The following is a 19,216-nucleotide window of genomic DNA, read 5'->3' on the forward strand; positions in this document are numbered from 1 at the left end:
CTTTTAAAATTCCAAATCACCTTTAGTATGTGCCACTTCCCATTCTCCTCTTCTCCATCAAGAACCTAGATGGCATGTTCCTGGGCCCCTATCTCCTCAACCCTTCATTTCAGGTAGATCATCCGAGTGCAGTGGAGACATCAGTCAGTTGTGGTCAGTTGCAACTGTCCCAGCAAGTCAATATGGAGGATCTGCCATAGTGAGTCCTGAGGCTTATGGCTAAGGAACTTATTAGAGGGCCATCCATGGAGTTCTGCAGAAAGTAGGCAGCTCATGTCTTGGGATAGATTTCATTCTATTGAGTAACTGTAATGGGGGAAATTAGAAAGAGTAGGGAACAACCTCATAGAATCATCGTCCCCCCGCCCCCTACAGTATGGAAAGAGATCATTTAGCCCATTGAATCTGCTCTGACTCTTTAACAGCACCCCATCCAGACACAGCCCCAGCCCCCTAACCTATCCGTGTGACTGCACATTTCATCTAGCCTCCACACTAATAGACACTGGGGCAATTTAACATGGCTAATCCACCTAACCTGCACATATTTGCACTTCATAGTGAATGGGAGGGGACCGGGAGCTCTGGAAAGGGGTTGATACAAGTTACGGTAGCTCTGGCCTCTACAAGACAAGGTGCTAGGCCAACAAGAGCATGGGAATTTCCAATGTCATATTCTCTGGGTACATTAATGATTATACAAAGGGGTTCAACTGAAATGGGGGTGGTAAAAGGTTTATTGGAACTACAAGGGAAGCAACAGAAAGGAGAACATGAAGAGTCTGAGGGAATCTGTGTTTCATATGCAGAGCCTGCAAATCACTCATGGAAACACAAAGTTGGAACCTTGCCATTTTGGATCAAAGCTCAACTGCACAATAAATGGCTGCCATTATGTACAAAGTGGATGAGTAACATTGTGTTCTTTCTTTGAAGATTGAATAAATATCTTGGAATTGAGATCCTGCTCAGGTCATTTGCATTAAATGTGTCACCACTAATTCAGTAATGCTCCCTATTTAGCTTCAAGTTGCACTTCATCAGGAGGGCATTCATCGTCCAAAAACATGAAATAAATATTATGGCCTCAAGCAATCATGAGCATTATATTGCCTCCTTGTTAAATGAGTTAAGCAGGCATGATAAAACAACTGAAGGTCCCATTTACCAGTCACATCCACAGCTGGCAGTGGAAGAAAATGTCTCACAAGTACCAGGTTCTTGAATTGAAATGGAACAAGAGGTCATGGATATTGAGTGAGAGGAGATATGTTCAAAACTGAGATGAAGAGAAACTACTTCTGTCAGAGGGTTATGAATCTGTGGAACTCACAGCCCCAGAGTGCAATTGGGGCAGAATCAATCAACAGATTCAAGAAAGAAACAGATATGTTTCTGATGAAAAGCCGGATACAGGGCTATGGGGAGCAGGCAGGAAAGTGGAGTTGAGACTAGGATAAGATCAGCCATATCATGTTAAATGGTGGAGTGGGACTCAAAGGACTGATTGCCTACTCCTGCTCCTAATTCCTATGTTCCTATGTATAGGAGCAAAGATATGGCCTGTGAAGTTGAAGGAAGCCTTCTCTTTTGGGGATGGTGGGGAGACATTATCATGTTTCCATACTGGGAGTGCAGGCAGTATGATAGTGGCACCCTGACAGAACATTGCTCCCAATGTAGCTTTGACGATGTGAAGTATAATGTAATAAAATTACATTCCTTAGAGCTCCTTCTGGAAGTATGGCAATGACTTCCTGCGGAAGAGTACATTCCTCATTGTGTGAGGGTACACATTTTTTTCCCAAAGGCAAAATCTATTGGATGTGTTCCTTCAGCTCTCACCCAGACCACTAGAAGAATTGACACAGAGAGGTCAGACATTTCACCTTGAGGGTTAAAGGGAAAACTCTCATCCAGCTGCAAAGCAGGGGATTTGAGAAAAGCCAGTAACCAAATCATTGTTATTATAGATGATGCATGACAACAAGTTGATTGTTAAGGGCATGAAAAGGAAAAATAAAATCTGGAAGAACTAAACTTGCAGCTTACTACTATTATTCCTCTCAAGTTATAACAGAGTCACAAGTAGTCAATAAAATTCAGTGAACTTACTGCTTTCATCCCCACGATTGATTTTTCTACCTTGGTAACATATGTCACATGATCTTCATTGGACTTCAATTCTTTCTGTTGAATTCGCTCATAAATACCAACAACCATCTCACGAGGAATGTCCACTCCATCATCCACACCTCATTAGTGAATGGAAAAGAATGAGAAGACAAGAATATTATGTAAATTCAAGGAAGTTGGATTCAATTTTAAGATAAATTATCCACTTTGCAGTCTGTATATTTAAACATGTTGATAGTTGAAAATAAATGTTGGACATGCATAGACATGAAAAATAGTTTTTTTTTACTGATCTTGCTGGAAGGATCCTCATTCTCAGGTATTCAGGCAGTGATTCAAAGTACAGGTTTTTTTTACAGTTAAATATAGTATTGTACTTTCTAGTCACTTCTTCTGCTTGAGGTAAGAGTGGAGGGAGAGGGCTGAGGTCAGGTAATTATGATTCTAAACAACAAATGGTAATGATCCAATTCCTGTTGATTGGTTAGGGCATTTTCCAATGGCATTTTCACTTTAATTTTGAGCACTCACTCAAGTGGAACGAATCCCAAGTTAAAATTAATTCCATTTCATAAAAATCCAATTAAAATTGCACTGTTGCAATTGTGTTATATCCAAAGCTGTCAGCCAGAATTCTCACGTGGGTGGTTTTATTGCTGTGTTGTCCTTCTGCTCATTAATGTCAAATGATCTTTAACTTGCTGTAACTTGCTTCCAGACTCATCATTAGCCTGGAGAGCAGTTTGGAAACAAGAAAACCACCTTTCATTGGCTGGTCATCATCAAAAAAGATGGAGCCACATTCTGGTGTAACATTTAAATTCCAGCGGCTAGTTAGAGGGGATTAGCATTTTCAACAGGATGGCTGTAAGAGCAAGGGCCTCAAAATACCAACAGGTAATAGGATCCTCAGATTTCCCAATAAATCAGGTCCTCCTGTGCAAATATTTTAACTTTTTAAAATAACTTGTGAACTCATTTTCAGTCCTCCACAATTGGTGACACTGTTATCAGCTGACATCTCTTCTGGAATTTCAGGAGGTTCTTCCCTACAACACCACAATTTTACCCAGAACCCTCTCTGCTTGTCTCTTTAAAACTTATCACTTTGGCAAAACTTTTGGTCATCTAACCTTTTTAGCTCACCAAGTGATTCAGGGACAAAATTTGTTTCATATCCGAGAAAAATTTCAGGGTGAGTTACCATCTCAAAGACATTAATAAATGAGGTTGTTGTTGACAGCATGAAAGCATAGGTACAGATAACAAGTAAAAGCCCTGTGAGAGAGAGAGATTGATACGGGCCACTTGGAATACTCACAACAGTTAAGTTCACCTTGCTACACACCAAAGATTCTCAGGCAATGCAGAAAGAACTGAAATGACCAAGGTTAAGTCAAGGCTCTAGTGTTAACCCAGACTATTGACAATTTGTACAGCTTCACTCGTTTCATTACTTATTACATATCTTCTGATTAAGATGCCAATGTTTCAACCCGTAAAGCAACTTCTTCATGTAAAAGCACAAGGACATAAGAAGAAAGAGCAAGAGTGAGCCATTCAGCTCTATAATCTGTCATTCAATACCATTATGGCTAATCTTCCATATCAATTCCACCTTCCTGCCTAATCCCATATCCTTTAATTTTCCGAGTATCTAAAACCATGTCAAGAACATGTTCAATGATTGAACATACACAGTCCCCTGGAATAGAGAACTCCAAATCTTCACTACACTTTAAGCAACAAAATGTCTCCTCATCACAGTCCTCAGGCTAGCTCCTTATTCCAAGAACATAACCCGATGTACTAGATTCCTGATGAAGGGCTCACGCTCGAAAAGTAATTCTCTTCCTCCATGGAAGCTGCCTGACCTGCTGTGCTTTTCCAGCACCACAGTCTCGACTCTGTTCTCCAGCATCTGCAGTCCTCACTTTCTCCTAGGTGATTTTAAACTTAGTGCGAAGCCTCTTCCAAGGATGCCAACTTGAAGAAGTTCTCCTCCTCCCTCTACTAGGATCTTGGTGAGTGTCTCTCTCTCTGACTGCACACCGCCCCACCCAGGTCATCTTCTCTGCCCTGAACCTCTCCAGCTACATCCTGAAGCAGACTCGCTATCATAGCCATATCTCCTTCCTCAGTGCCTGCCTATGGAACCAATTGATCTCACATGGACTCCAGACTACATTCAGACTAGCACAAGTTGGACCTGAATAGGACAACCAGTACCTACAACAAATCCAAAACCTCCAGAAATGGTTCTCCTTCCAGATCCTCCGCTCCACATTCACAGCCATGTGCTGCCACTACTCTCTCTACAGTCAGCCTTGCCACAGTTCAGGAACACACTCTCCTAGACTTGCAAAGAACTCTGCTGTTTTATGTCCTCAGAAGAATTCACACGCTCAACACATGCTTTTTCTCCACCACATCGTACGTAAATGAATGCAAGTACAACAAACTTTCAATTACTTAACTCAGCACTCAGGTTTCCTCGACCATTTCAGAACTTTCTACAGAACTATTCAGACACATTAGCCATGCAGCCACTCCAGCCACCAGCGAGCAATGACATCACTTCTGTCCCCATTGCTCCATACACCACAATCACTGCCAACCATGCTGCCTCTGTGATTGCCATCCAGACAACCACCTCCGCGATAACCAGGAAGCTGAATGCCTCCGTGACCGCTGCAGGATCCTCCATTACTACGAAGGCCACAAAATCCACCACCGCCGGAACCAACACGATATCTAACCTGCACATCACTTCTGCTCCCACAGTTGCAAATGCCATCACTTCTTGTCCCAGTAACATCACTCACCGGAACATTGATGATGACATTGCCAATGTCACTTCTGCACCCAATAATGTCGTGCACCAGAACTCAACCAACAGCATCGCTGATGTCAACATCACTTCCACCCCTTTAGTACCACTGTGGGCCCCACATTCGCCTCCAACAATGAGCATCACTTCCGTGTGTGACATCACTCTGATCTCTTAACCACGCCCACTCAGTGGCCATCTCCGCCCCCACTCCCAGCTCCAGCCCCATACCAGGTCCAAGCTCCCAGCCCTGCAATGTATTTACCATACCCCCACACCTCCCACTCGCTGAGGATGAGCAATCAGTCCGATTCCTGATCAAGGACTTATGCCAGAAACGCCGATTCTCCTGCTCCTCGCATGCTGCCTGACCTGCTGTGCTTTTCCAGCGCCACACTCTCAACTTTGATCTCCAGCATCTGCAGTCCTCACTTTCTCCTAGTTGATTTCCTCGCCAGGGAAACCATCCTTTCAGCATCTCTTCTGTCAAACCAATTAAGAATTTTATAATTTCCAATTCAATCGTCTCTCATACATCTAAACTACACAGAATAAGGGCCAATCCACTCTGCCACTAGTAACTTCTAAGAATTTGGGCTTGTACCTGATATGTACAGCCTCACCCTCACAAATTGTGAATGCTAGAAGCTTTTCTTTCACATCCCACAGCTTCCACCTAATTGCAGATATTCAGCTCTAGCTTACAACCTAAATACACTGCAGCACACCCACTGACATTCTTGCCTTTCTTTTGGGACAAGGACAGGAGGTGACAGCACAGAAACAGTTGATATAGGTATATCTGCAATTCCACAGTCCCCACTAATAATTATGTTATGAATTATTCAGAGTGCAGAGTCTGCAGCTTTTGCCACCAGAGTTGTCATGAACACATAGGATGATGGTATGTTCCTAATGTATGCCCATTCTCAATTCTTATTTCATCCTTTTCCCAAATTCTGGCAGGAATTACACACTACAGATGTTAAAAATCACAAACCACCAGGTTATAGTCCAATAGGCGTACTTGTTGTATGATTTTTAACCTTGTCCATCAAATCTGCAGATGGAGTGACCATAGACATTTTGTATCCATCACTATACTGTTGCCCCTTTTCCCTCAGTCCAGCCTTCCCCTTCTGCATTTATGTTTGCTGATACCCAAGATCTGTCCTCTGGTCATCCTCATGATGAAGGATGAGACAGGAGTAGAAAACTGTGGAAGAAGAACCCATACATGATACTCACAGGGCCCAGTTCAGATGTTGGAATTGCACAGACCTCAGAAGGTAATACAGTGATGAGAATGCTATTCGGTCCAAATAGACTGTCCTTGTGTTTATCCGGACCCTCTTCGTTCTATTTACATCAGCGTGGGCGGCACGGTGGCACAGTGGTTAGCACTGCTGCCTCACAGCGCCAGAGACCCGGGTTCAATTCCTGCCTCAGGCGACTGACTGTGTGGAGTTTGCACATTCTCCCCGTGTCTGCGTGCTCCGGTTTCCTCCCAGAGTCCAAAAAAATGTGCAGGTTAGGTGAATTGGCCACGCTAAATTGCCCGTAGTGTTAGATGCAGGGGTAAATGTAGGGGAATGGGTATGGTGGGTGCGCTTCGGTGGGTCGGTGTGAACCTGTTGGGCCGAAGGGCCTGTTTCCACACTGTAAGTAATCTAATCTAAAGTAATCTAATCTCTGCCAAATAACATGTCTTCTTAATCCTTATTTCTCTCATGTACTTGTCTACTTTCCCTTTGAGAACAACTACTGTGTTTGCCTCAACCATCCATGCAACAGCAAATTCTACATGCTGTCCTCTCACTGATGGAAGAAATGTCTACGTCTTTCTCTCCTGAATTTGTTAGCAATTATGCATTCATAACCTTTACTTTTGATTTGCTTACAAGCAGAAACAAACAATCCATCTCTCTCTGTTCAATCCGTTTATAGAGGTTTTATTTTTAAATTAACATATCTCCCCGAGGTCTTTACTCAAGAAAAAAAGTTTGCCCAATATTTTCTGCTAGTTGTAATTTCTCAGTTCTTCCAAATCTTTTCAGTCCTTACTCTAGTGCTTCTCATGTCTTTTATCATATTGAAATTAAAATCATGCACAATATTCAATGCAGTAAATTCAATGCATAAGATTAATTTCACCATTTTTGAGGTTTATATGCCGAAATAAAGGTAAAGTCACCATAGGCAAATAGATGGCCGGTGGTGGTTTCACCTGAGGATCACCACACCTCGGATGAGGGGCAAAGTTGAGAAGGCTAGTCCTTCATGGCAACCTCAGCTGGCACTGGAGTTGAACCGACACTTCAGCACTCTAGAAATAAATCTCAATGTTCTTTGACATTTTTAATTGCTATGCTGACCAGTAATGTTACTTTTAATGATTTCTTCAGGTCTCTCTCGATCCCTTTGCACTTTTACCTCATTCAGTTTCTTATTTTCTGAGGTGTACATTATGTTTTTATATTTCCTACCAAAGAACATCACCTCACATTTATTAGTGTTAAAGTTAATTTGTCACTTTACTGCCTACACTGAAGATTTCAAACAAGATTTAACGTGACCTACTCTTGGGAAATAAGGCAGGGCAGGTGACTGAGTTGTTAGTGGGGGAGAACTTTGGGGCCAGCGACCATAATTCTATTCGTTTAAAAATAGTGATGGAAAAGGATAGATCAGATCTAAAAGTTGAAGTTCTAAATTGGAGAAAGGCCAATTTTGATGGTATTAGGCAAGAACGTTCGAAAGCTGATTGGAGGCAAATGTTCGTAGGTAAAGGGACAGCTGGAAAATGGGAAGCCTTCAGAAATGAGATAACAAGAATCCAGAGAAAGTATATTCCTGTCAGGGTGAAAGGGAAGGCTGGTAGATATAGGCAATGCTGGATGACTAAAGAAATTGAGGGTTTGGTTAAGAAAAAGAAGGAAGCATATGTCAGGTATACACAGGATAGATTGAGTGAATCCTTAGAAGAGTATAAAAAAAGTAGGAGTACACTTAAGAGGGAAATGATGAGGGCAAAAAGGGGACATGAGATAGCTTTGGCAAATAGAATTTAGGAGAATCCAAAGGGTTTTTACAAATATATTAAGGACAAAAGGGTAACTAGGGAGAGAATAGGGCCCCTCAAAGATCAGCAAGGCGGCCTTTATGTGGAGCCACAGAAAATGGGGGAGATACTAAATGAATATTTTGCATCAGTATTTACTGTGCAAAAGGATATGGAAGATATAGACTGTAGGGAAATAGATGGTAACATCTTGCAAAATATCCAGATTACAGAGGAGGAAGTGCTGGATGTCTTGAAATGGTTAAAAGTAGATAAATCCCCAGGACCTGATCAGGTGTACCCGAGAACTCTGTGGGAAGCTAGAGAAGTGATTGCTGGGACTCTTGCTGAGATATTTGTATCATCGATAGTCACAGGTGAGGTGCTGGAAGACTGGAGGTTGGCAAACGTGGTGCCACTGTTTAAGAAGGGCGGTAAAGACAAGCCAGAGAACTATAGACCGGTGAGCCTGATCTCAGTGGTGGAAGGAATCCTGAGGGACAGGATGTACTTGTATTTGGAAAGTCAAAGAATGATTCGGGATAGTCAACATGGCTTTGTGCATGGGAAATCATGTCTCACAAACTTGATTGAGTTTTTTGAAGAAGTAACAATGATGATTGATGAGGGCAGAGCAGTAGATGTGATCTATATGGACTAGTAGGTACATCCACATACTGAATCAGAAAATTGTCTTGTATACACTTAAGAAATTCCTCTCCATCTAAACCTTTAACACTATGACAGTCCCAGTCGATGTTTGGAAAGTTAAAGTCCCCTACCATAACTACCGTAAGTTTCTTACAGATAGCTGAGATCTCCTTACAAGTTTGTTTCTCAATTTCCCTCTGACTATTAGGGGGTCTATAATACAATTCCAATAAGGTGATCATCCCTTTCTTATTTCTCAGTTCCACCCCAATAACTTCCCTGGATGTATTTCCGGGAATATCCTCCCTCAGCACAGCTGTAATGCTATCCCTTATCAAAAATGCCACCCCCCGCCTCCTCTCTTGCCTCCCTTTCTATCCTTCCTATAGCACTTGTGTCCTGGAACATTAAGCTGCCAGTCCTGCCCATCCCTGAGCCATGTATCCGTAATTGCTATGATATCCCAGTCCCATGTTCCTAACCATGCCCTGAGTTCATCTGCCTTCCCTGTTAGGCCCCTTGCATTGAAATAAATGCAGTTTAATTTATTAGTCTTACCTTGTACTTATACACTTAATGATAAGGTCCTAGGGAGTGTTGCTGAACAAAGAGACCTTGGAGTGCAGGTTCATAGCTCCTTGAAAGTGGAGCCGCAGGTAGATAGTATAGTGAAGAAGGTGTTTGGTATGCTTTCCTTTATTCGTCAGAGTATTGAGTACAGGAGTTGGGAGGTCATGTTGCGGCTGTACAGGACATTGGTTAGGCTACAGTTGGAATATTGCATGTAATTCTGGTCTCCTTTCTATCGAAAAGATGTTGTGAATCTTGAAAGGGTTCAGAAAAGATTTACAAGGATGTTGCCAGGGTAGGAGGATGTGAGCTACAGGGAGAGGCTGAATAGTTTGGGGCTGTTTTCTCTGGAGCGTCGGAGACTGAGGGGTGACCTTATAGAGGTTTACAAAATTATGAGGGGCATGGATAGGATAAATAGGCAAAGTTTTTTCCCTAGGGTCGGGGAGTCCAGAGCTAGAGGGCATAGGTTTAGGGTGAGAGGGGAAAGATATAAAAGAGACCTAAGGGGCAACGTTTTCATGTACAGGGTGGTACGTATATGGAATGAACTGCCAGAGGAAGTGGTGGAGGCTGGTACAACTGCAACATTTAAGAGGCTTTTGGATGGGTATATGACTAGGAAGGATTTGGAGGGATATGGGCCAGGTGCTGGCAGGTGGGACTAGATTGGGTTGGATTATTTGGTCGGCATGGACGAGTTGGACCGAAGGGTCTGTTTCCATGCTGTACATCTCTATGACTCTATGTCTCGCAGTCTTCCCCAGTTTAGTTGCATTATTTTCACATTTTGAAACAAAGTTTCTTGTTTCTGCATTCAAATTATTAATACAAATTCTAAATAACAATGGTCCCAGCAGAAATCCTTCAGCCTTACTCTTTATTTTCTATCGTTTTAGCCAATCTGCTAACCTTTCAGCTAATTGTCCCAGATTTCATGTGGTCTGGCCTTTTGAAAATACAATTATATAACATCTATTATATTACTCCTGTCTCCCTTTAGTTTTGCTAGTGTATTCTTCATTTTCTCCCTTTTATGCCAATGTGCTCATGTTGTTTTTAGGATTATCATCCAATTAAAAGCTTTGTTCACTTCAGTAAAAACTGAGGTGAAGTAGTTAATCAATACTTCGACCATTTCACTGAATCACAGACGTATTATGGTGCAGAAGGAGGCCGGTCAGCCCATTGTGCCTGTACTGGCTCATTAAGTCAGCATCATTACTTGTTGTCAATCCCATTGTTTTGTCCCCATTCCCCAGCAAATTGTTTTTATCCAATATTTTGGTCATTGTCTGCTCAACCTTCAGTGCCCCTTTTCTAATGTTAATTTTCTTTCAGTTATTCATGTCAATACCCCTTTGATTTCCTTGAATTATAATTATTGAATGGCCCTCATCAGAAATGGAATTACCTAAACTGAACTCAAAGAGGCAGGGCACAATACTTAAAGCGGGTAACACTGGAAAGCTGGCAAGAGTCCCTACCAGGTTGCAGCACTCATCAGATATTCAAGTGGCCAGCAGTGACTCAGAGGCAGGTGTGTTACCAGTTGAACCACAAGACCTCTATTCATTTATCTCAGTAAAAAAATTGCTGAATGCCAGTGTTTCTAAATATTAGGTAACTACACTCACCTCGTAAATTACGGATGAAGTCTTCCAGCATCATTTTTCGATCAGGTTTGATGTTGGGGCTATACATGTCTGTGTTAAGTAAAATGATAGCAAAGGCTAAGATGAAGATGGTGTCTGGGTTGTGAAACTGCTGAACCACGTCTGGGTTGCACATGCAATAACGTTGACTGAAAGAAACAGACAGAATAGTTAGTAATAATTGGAATCATACATTGATGAGTGATTTATTGACTCAAGTCTTTACCACTATTCACATTGGAGCAGAAGCCTGTAAAATCTAAAACATATTTTGTAGGAAAATTGACAGTACCGAATAAGTCAACCCTCCCCTAAAGGGTACACCAAAGTAATGAGCTGACTTTTCTTGTGATTGATTTAGTCAACATCTTAATCATTTGCCCAGTGGGTCAATGAAGCTCCAGTTGTATAAAACATAAGGAGACAGGAGATCAGTCATTGGCTTTGTTGACATTAATCCAAGAAATCCTCCTTCCAATGACTATTATCATTTTAATATAAGTACCCATGGACTGTTAATACCACAGAGCTAGTTGTACAGCTTAGTGCTGCTACATACAGATGTTTTATGGACAGATTCACTTGTCAGCAAAATGCATTATCAAGCTTCTTACATTAGCCAAAAACAAGTTGGCTTGTTGTAAGCTTTCTGATCGTGTGGGAAGTTAATCTTAAAACTTGTGAAATGCTGTTGCAGTTCAGAGCCAAGGGGACCATCAGCCAATTTTACCTAGAGCTCTGTGGAATTTAGACTAAAAGAAATCTATCTCCTGTGGTCTTGTGCATATTGGCAGGACTTTTATTTAATTGAGAGGGTAGGAACAGGGGAATGGGTCTGGGGGGGTTGCGCTTCGGCAGGTCAGTGTGGACTTGTTGGGCCGAAGGGCCTGTTTCCACACTATAAGTAATCTAATCTAAAAAACAGGGATGGGATCATTTTGGATCAGTATGCTGATTTCCAGGCACAAAACCGTCTGCTGACAGCCAGAGGAAGCAACCCACCAGAAGTGAATGAATGATCAGCTAAATCTCTGAATGCGTACAAAGGTTAGTGGCTCCTTTTGAGTTCACTTTGGGAAACACAGGATGCATTTGGGATGTCAACTATGAAATGGAGTAGGCAGCGCAAAGATATTGGGAAGCCGATCAGAGTGGCAGCACAATAGAAAGAGACAGCATTGAGGAAATGCTGAGAAAAATCTCTCATTCAGAATGAGTTGTACAGCATCAAAAAATTATTGGTATCTCCTCAATCTTGCGAAGAGAAGGGGTGGGTGTGTAGATTAGATTCCCTACAGTGTAGAAACAGGCCCTTTAGCCAACCAATCCACACCGACCCTCTGAAGAGAAGAGTAGTGTAGCTGGGTTCCTCTGTTAACCCAGTGTAGCTGGGTCACTCTGTTAACAAACGTTATGGGTTCATAATGTGAAAGAGGAGGGGTCATGAAGTCTACATCTTTCAATGGAAAAAGGGAAGGACATAGCAGGAAATTGGATTCAGTTATACTAAGATCGGGCCAACTAGTGATGAAAAGCAGCATCTGCAGGTGCTGTGGTAAACTCTTAGAAAAGAGGAGTGTGGGGGTGAAGAACAAGAGGGAGGAGGACAATGAAGGTGATAGCAAGGTGTCCTGCCAAATGAGAAACTACCTGTATCAATGCCACAGAATGCTGCGCCTATCAAACCTTACTCCTTGCATGTCCTCGCTGAGAATGGTCCAAACATTTGAGGAGGTCACCATGGTTAGGTCAGGAGACAGAGCATTCAACACAATGGCAGGAATACTCAAGTGACTGTGGTCTACCCAAGGGATATGCATTCTGCAGGACGTTTGGAGAGCTTCCTGAGTGAGAGCAACCTTCCAACAGCACAAACATGGCAAGGCTGCAGAGTCTGTATCTGACATATTCCTTTGTCAGGTAGAACATGGACACCCAAATATTGCACAAGATGACATTAATGCATGAAAGCCAGTGTGGAGAGCTTCCTGGATTTGGTGTGGATGAATTAAGATAGCGGACTGGTATCTCGGCAAGGGGGTCTGGAACAATGGGGAAAGTTTGAAAGGCTACAGCAGTGACATTACAGCATGGTAGCTTCTGTTAGAGGATGTGACGCTACAAGTCCCTCACTGGGGAGAGAGAAGATGATGGAGTCCAATGAGACATGGATTTTCATCACTATCCTCAGTCCTTTCATAGAATTCTTGATCACTAAGGAACCAGCTGGTATTACTCTATGCTTCCTTACATCACGTATTACTGACTGTTTAATGTTACAATCTGCAACATGCATTCTACACATAGCAGTGCTTTGGCCCTGCATTGACTCAGATTAATGCTGAACATGGGTCTCCATGGGATTAGTAGAATCATAGAGTCATAGCGATGTAAAACACAGAAACAGGACCCTTCGGTCCAACTCGTCCATGCCAACTAGATATCAGAACCTAATCTAGACCCATTTGTCAGGTATAAATATTTTGCATCAGTGTTGACTGTGGAGAAGGACATTGAAGATATAGAAAGTGGAGAAACAGATCGTGACATCTTGAAAAATGTCCATATTATAGAGGAGGTGGGACTGGATGTCTTGAAATGCATAAAAGTGGATAAATCCCCAGGACCTGATCAGGTGTACCCTAGAACTCTGTGGGAATCTATGGAAGTGATTGATGGGCCTCTTGCTGAGATATTTGTAACATCGATAGTCCCTGGTGAGGTGCCAGAAGACTGGAGGTTAGCTAACGTAGTGCCACTATTTAAGAAAAGTGGTAAGGAAAAGCGAGGGAACTATGGACCGGTGAGCCTGAAATTGAAGGTGGGCAAGTTGTTGGAGGGAATCCTGAAGGACAGGATTTACATGTATTTGGAAAGGCAAGGACTTACTAGGGATAGTCAGCATGGCTTTGTGCATAGGAAATCATGTCTCATGAACTCGATTAAGTTTTTTGAAGAAGTAACCAAAAGGATCGATGAGGGCAGAGTGGTAGATGTGATCTTCGTAGGCTTCAGTAAGACATTCGACAAGGTTCCTCATGGGAGACGGACCACTCAGTGGAGGTGCTCATGCAGTCAAGGCATTGAGATATTTTGGATCACAACAGATAAATGGACTGTCATCTCATGACAGCACAGTGCCTCAGATAATTCCAACAATGCAGACACACATCTCTCTTTGGTTCTGCAGGCATAGCCATCTGTTTCATGATTCTTGAGGCTCTGCATCTCTGTTGTATCAAGCTATGCCATATATCGAGATGGCCATGGAAGCAGGTGAATGCTGAGGCAGGCTTGTTTGAATAATATCCACCTTGATTCTCTGAGATTTTGGCAAGTTGTGTACCTCCATGCACTCTCCTTTCTCCTTCCTAACTCTAATGTCTCTCCCTTCCCTAATCACTCCATTGCCCTCTCCAAGTCCCCTCATTCTCCCAATCCTTCCATGCCCAATCTACATCCTTGCCCATTCAATCAGCATGTAATATGTAAGAAACCAACAAGCCATATAATAACTTTGCCAAGTATTTGAAACACCTATGAAAAATAAGTAAGAAATTTCCCTTGAAAATCTGTTGCTCCTACAAGCTGAGAAAAGTATTGATTCAAGCTATTCATAGTATCAATAGCAAAAGCTTTATCCATTTCACAATTCAAAACTGTCTAAATAAATAAAGAACATTGACAACCATGCTTACTATAAACTCAAAAGATTTTAAACAATGAAAGCTAATCCTCCCTTGAATAGTCTAAATGGCCCCCAACTGATGCGATTTCATTAGTGAGTCTCGGAGCTCAGCCAATCATTCAGAAAGTGGTCATCTAGTGAAACCAATGACAGACCAATTATCTCTATTGATAACTCCTGGATGGAGGTATTAGGGAACATGAAATGAATGGGCAGCATGAGCATGCATCAAGGTATGGGGGCATAAAGGATATGAGGAGGAATGGGGAAGATCTTTTAAGTTCATGTGTCAAAAAGTTCCTAATCAAAAGTATGGTTCATGATGCTTTGAAGAAGCCATGAACATGAGTTCTTGCAAAGCTGGCCTGACTCCAAGAAAATTGTGGGCATTAGAAGAAGCCTATCTTGTAATGGAGAAGGATAGGTTTATAGTCCCGGATGCGAGGTCACAACCCACACCGATATCCAGCACCAGTGAAAATACTGGAAGTGAAATTGGGGCAGGAGATTTGGAACTGAGACATATTCACCATTTTAATGGTCTCTAAACTTGGCTCAGATCCCCAAAATCTGAGCCAATATCTATAAAGTTGCCAAATCTAATTGGATGTATTCTTGGAGACTTTATCACAGAATCACCTGCCCAGACTCCCATCCTCCCCACTGATCATCCAACATATCCATCCTTACCATTCGTCCATCTTTATCATCTTATGTAAGCCCTCAGGGTACAGAATGAGTTTCTTCCACTCCAGTTCAATGGGTTCTATGCTGGGTTGCTAGGTCCAATGCATTACATACAGACTCCTATGCAATGGGTGGTGTTTGGAGATTCAGATAGACAAGTTGTTAGGAGGTTTGTGTTCTATCTCTGACTCCATGCTTCTAATGAGGTCTCTCAAAGTGTTTTGTGCCTTCTGGAATGAATCTTCTCCATTTTGTTCAGTTACAAGCCAAAGACTCCCACAAATTCTTCCTCAATTGAGACTGGTGTGAAACAAGACTGGATCAATGCAACAATCCACTTCTTCCTCACTGTAATACTGGATCTCACTTCCAGTAAATTACCCACATGCATGCAGATAATTCATAGAATAAATGAAAAACTGTTCAATCAATTCCACTTGCAATCCAAAACTAAAATTTCTAACTTCAAGCATTTAGCTCCAGTATGCAGATGACTCTTGCATGTGCCCTCACTCAGAAACTAACCTCCAAATCATTGTCTGTTCCTTATTCAAAATTAAATGAGAAATGAATCTTTCACTGAACAATTGGAAAGCTAAGGTTCTCTTATCAACCAGTTCCCACAACACAACACCTCCCTTCACCCCCCCCTCCTCGGCCCCCCATCCCCAACCCCATCAAATACGATCAATGGTGAGATCCAGGAAGATGTTGGCTATTTTCCATATTCCCCTTGATGAAGGCAGACAGAGACACTGGAAGTTCTTATCACCTTCAGTGTGGCAGTTCAGCCTTCAGCCAGTTGAGGAAAAGAGTATTTGAGGAGTAGGATCTCAAAACCCAACACGATAGTGTACTGGGCAGTACTGATCGAAGTGCTCTTACATGTTTTGAAGACTTGGACAATCCATTGCTAGAAAATCCCAGAGAACCAAGAGGTATCATCACCTGCCCAAGCCAATTGGTAAGTGAGCAAATCTGCTTCAACCTATTGAATGATTTGTGAATATTAGAAACAGAGCCTTTGTTCTCCATGCACTATATTGTTATGACCATTGGAAATGTTCAAACAAAAATAAATTATTTAAAATGCACTCTGAAAGATTGTTCATAGCACTGTCCTGGAGATTAAACTTTAAATCCAAATGACTTAAAAGCAATGTTGGAGAATTGACAACTCAGTGTGGACTTGTTGGGGCGAAAGGCCTGTTTCCACACTGTAAGTAATCTAATCTAATAAGTGAAGGATTAAGGGTTACAGCTTTCTGCAATAATTTCCAAAGCTAAAAGAATATTTGTTGTTCAAAATTCTACAATTTGTTTGATGAGAATTAAGAGCAGACTATCCCTTTAAAATAGTTGGCATCTAAATAGTATCTCAGGAGTTAGTCGCAGCTGTTTTCCGTGAGAACTGTTTGCTGTGAACTGGATCCAATGTGAGAGCACTGGAGTACGTTGGCCTCCGATGCTCAGCGGCATTTACTTTGTATTGCTGCATCTTCTCCAGGTGCGGAGACATGCAACCAGTTGGAAAGCCAAACAGCAAAGCAGCACTGCTCTCAGCTGCAAAACTCAGACAACAATGAAAATCCATTTTTATTCTCATATTGCTCATTTTCCAAGTGCTGTTCAAATGCTAACCCCAGTGAAATTAACTCCATTGTGTTAAGCACAGTAAAACCATGCAAGCAATGGCATGTCACTTCCATGCTCAGATTGCTTCCAGTGCTTTGGGATTCATTACCTCAGAGAGATGTGGATTTCAATCCTGCCTATATTGTTGACTTAGATTGATAGATTCTTGGGCAATGCAAGAGTCAAAGGGAATGTCAAATGTAGAATCGATGTCGAAGTTTAGCCTTGATCTTACTAAGTAGATAAGCTTCAAAGGGTAAATGTCAGATTTGGGGTATACAGTGAATAGGATAACACAGTATAGGAGCAATTTACTGCAGATGTAAGTCATTTCGATTCGAATTGTTGGCTTGCTCTCTCTCCATGGATGCTGCCTGACTCACTGTGATCTCGAGCATTTGTTGTTTTCAGGATAAAACAACAATTTTCTATCAATATCAATTCAACTGACCAAGAATCGCGCCAGTAAAACAGGCAATGAATTGTGCCTTCAGATTTGATTCTCTGTGAAATGTTACATTCATAGAACATGCATGTTGCATAAGCACATTCAATTCTGCTCTGTGATAGGGGCAGGCCATTTTGCAAGGTTTCGAATAAGTCTCACAAGGCAATTCTGTTGGCATGGAAGACCAATTCAAAAGATTACAGATTAGCACCAAAAAGCAATAAATTGGAGAAAGAGACAGAGACTGTGCTGACCTCTAGCTGTACTGTATAGAAAGTAGTTGAAGTACACTGAGTGTGTAGTAGGCGTACTCAACAAAACACAGAAGTAGTTTTGCAAATCTGGGGCTCAAAGAAGAGCTAGGTATAAGGAGACACTCTCAGTATATAGGAATTAGCTGTTGAGCTGTATTGCTTAAAGAGCAATGGAACTGAAGACCCAGTGAAAACTCAAGGGTAATTGGATATCTCTGTGCTGTGAGAACTCAGACCAAGTTATAGGAATTAGTAGTCAGTTGGGGGTTGGAGTCAGAGCTTAGAAAAAGTCCTGGAAATTTTGGTGGCTCATAAGAAATAAAGTTCCCCTAATCAGTACAGCTAAGATTGGCAGTTGAGCAAGGTGGGAACTGAGTGAAAAGCACCAGGAATGATCTAGCTTGGTAAAGCTATTTGTCAGCAAAAACCTGGAGTTATGCCTGTAAGTAAGTACTAGAATGTACTTTGCATAGTCCGGGGAATTGTGGACCAAGAAAAAGTGTTATCAAGCAAAATAGTACAGTAACTGAGGTAGTCCATTACAGAGCGACATGAGAGAGAAAATTTCAAGGCCAGTTCAGCAAGCGTAAAGAATTGTAATCATTTGGAATAGTGACTTAATGATGATGATTCATCATGTTGTTAAAATCTAGGGGGAATTCCTAAGAAATCTATGTCTTGATTTCATTTGCAATTTGGTGTGCACTATGTCATTAATTATGGGCATTAGAAATAAAGTTGTACAGATATTGTTGTTTGTTGCTTTTTATTCAAACCCATCAATTATTATGGCTTTATTATCTCAGCAAGTCCCCTGAATCTTTCATTTTGTCCACTTTGAAGGACATTGGATCTTAACCAAACCATTAGAATAAATTTGATGATTTTGCTGGGAGTTGCAAATGCTAAGGCTGGTTAAGATTTTCATTGTGCATTTTACTCCACATATTGGAAATCAAAATGGCTTGAGTTTTCTGGAAAGAGAAGATGCTTCCCTGAGTGAATTGGAATCATTGACCAAGCCTAGGTTGCTGGCCTTAGCAAAAAAAGGGAGTTAGAATTGTGAGCTCGGTTTAGGAAAGCAAATATAGTGAAGTAATATCAAAGCATCTAGAATCGGAAGAAGAAGCATCTCTTACAGCTGAACAAAGCTTGAGTTAGCTAGAATTCAACTGTAGATGAAACAGCCTTGGACAAAAAAACATCCAGACTTGGAAATACATCACCGTTCCCTCAATGTGCTCGGGTTAAAATCTTAGAACTCCCTCCCTAGTGGTGTGGCGAGTATATCTACACCCAACGGACCGCAGCAAGTTCAAGAAAACAGCTCAGCACTACCTGCTCAAGGTCAACTAGGGATAGGCAAATAAATGCTGTAAACAGAATGTTTATGTTTGAACTTGAAGTTAAAAGAGAAAAAGAAATTTGACAACATGAACTGAATAAAGAAAAGCTTGGGTTATGGTCAACAAGAGATGTTATTTGTTCAAATGAGGAGAAAAGTTGCATTCAGAAGTTACATTTTATCAAAAACCTTCCTTTCGTGGCTAAATTGACGAAGGGACAGAGATATATTTTCCTTCAATTGAGAAAGTTTGCGA

The 19,216-nt window shown here is 41.6% G+C and overlaps 1 protein-coding gene across 6 annotated transcripts in view; it reads right to left on the reverse strand.

Moving 5' to 3' along the window:
* The window catches only part of LOC122559430 (IQ motif and SEC7 domain-containing protein 3-like), a 279,735-nt gene that overhangs the window by 185,525 nt on the left and 74,994 nt on the right, over positions 1 to 19,216 (reverse strand). For all 6 annotated transcript variants that reach the window (XM_087997260.1, XM_087997259.1, XM_087997258.1 and 3 more), the window contains exons 5-6: positions 10,886 to 11,052; positions 2,116 to 2,255 (exon numbers count right to left, since the gene is read on the reverse strand). In XM_087997260.1, coding sequence (XP_087853386.1) covers positions 2,116 to 2,255; positions 10,886 to 11,052 — 307 coding nt within the window. The remainder of the gene's footprint in view (positions 1 to 2,115; positions 2,256 to 10,885; positions 11,053 to 19,216) is intronic.

This window comes from Chiloscyllium plagiosum, unplaced genomic scaffold (genome assembly GCF_037043375.1).
Source record: "Chiloscyllium plagiosum isolate Xiang-an unplaced genomic scaffold, Cpla_swu_hap1 HiC_scaffold_19, whole genome shotgun sequence".
Lineage (NCBI taxonomy): Eukaryota > Metazoa > Chordata > Chondrichthyes > Orectolobiformes > Hemiscylliidae > Chiloscyllium > Chiloscyllium plagiosum.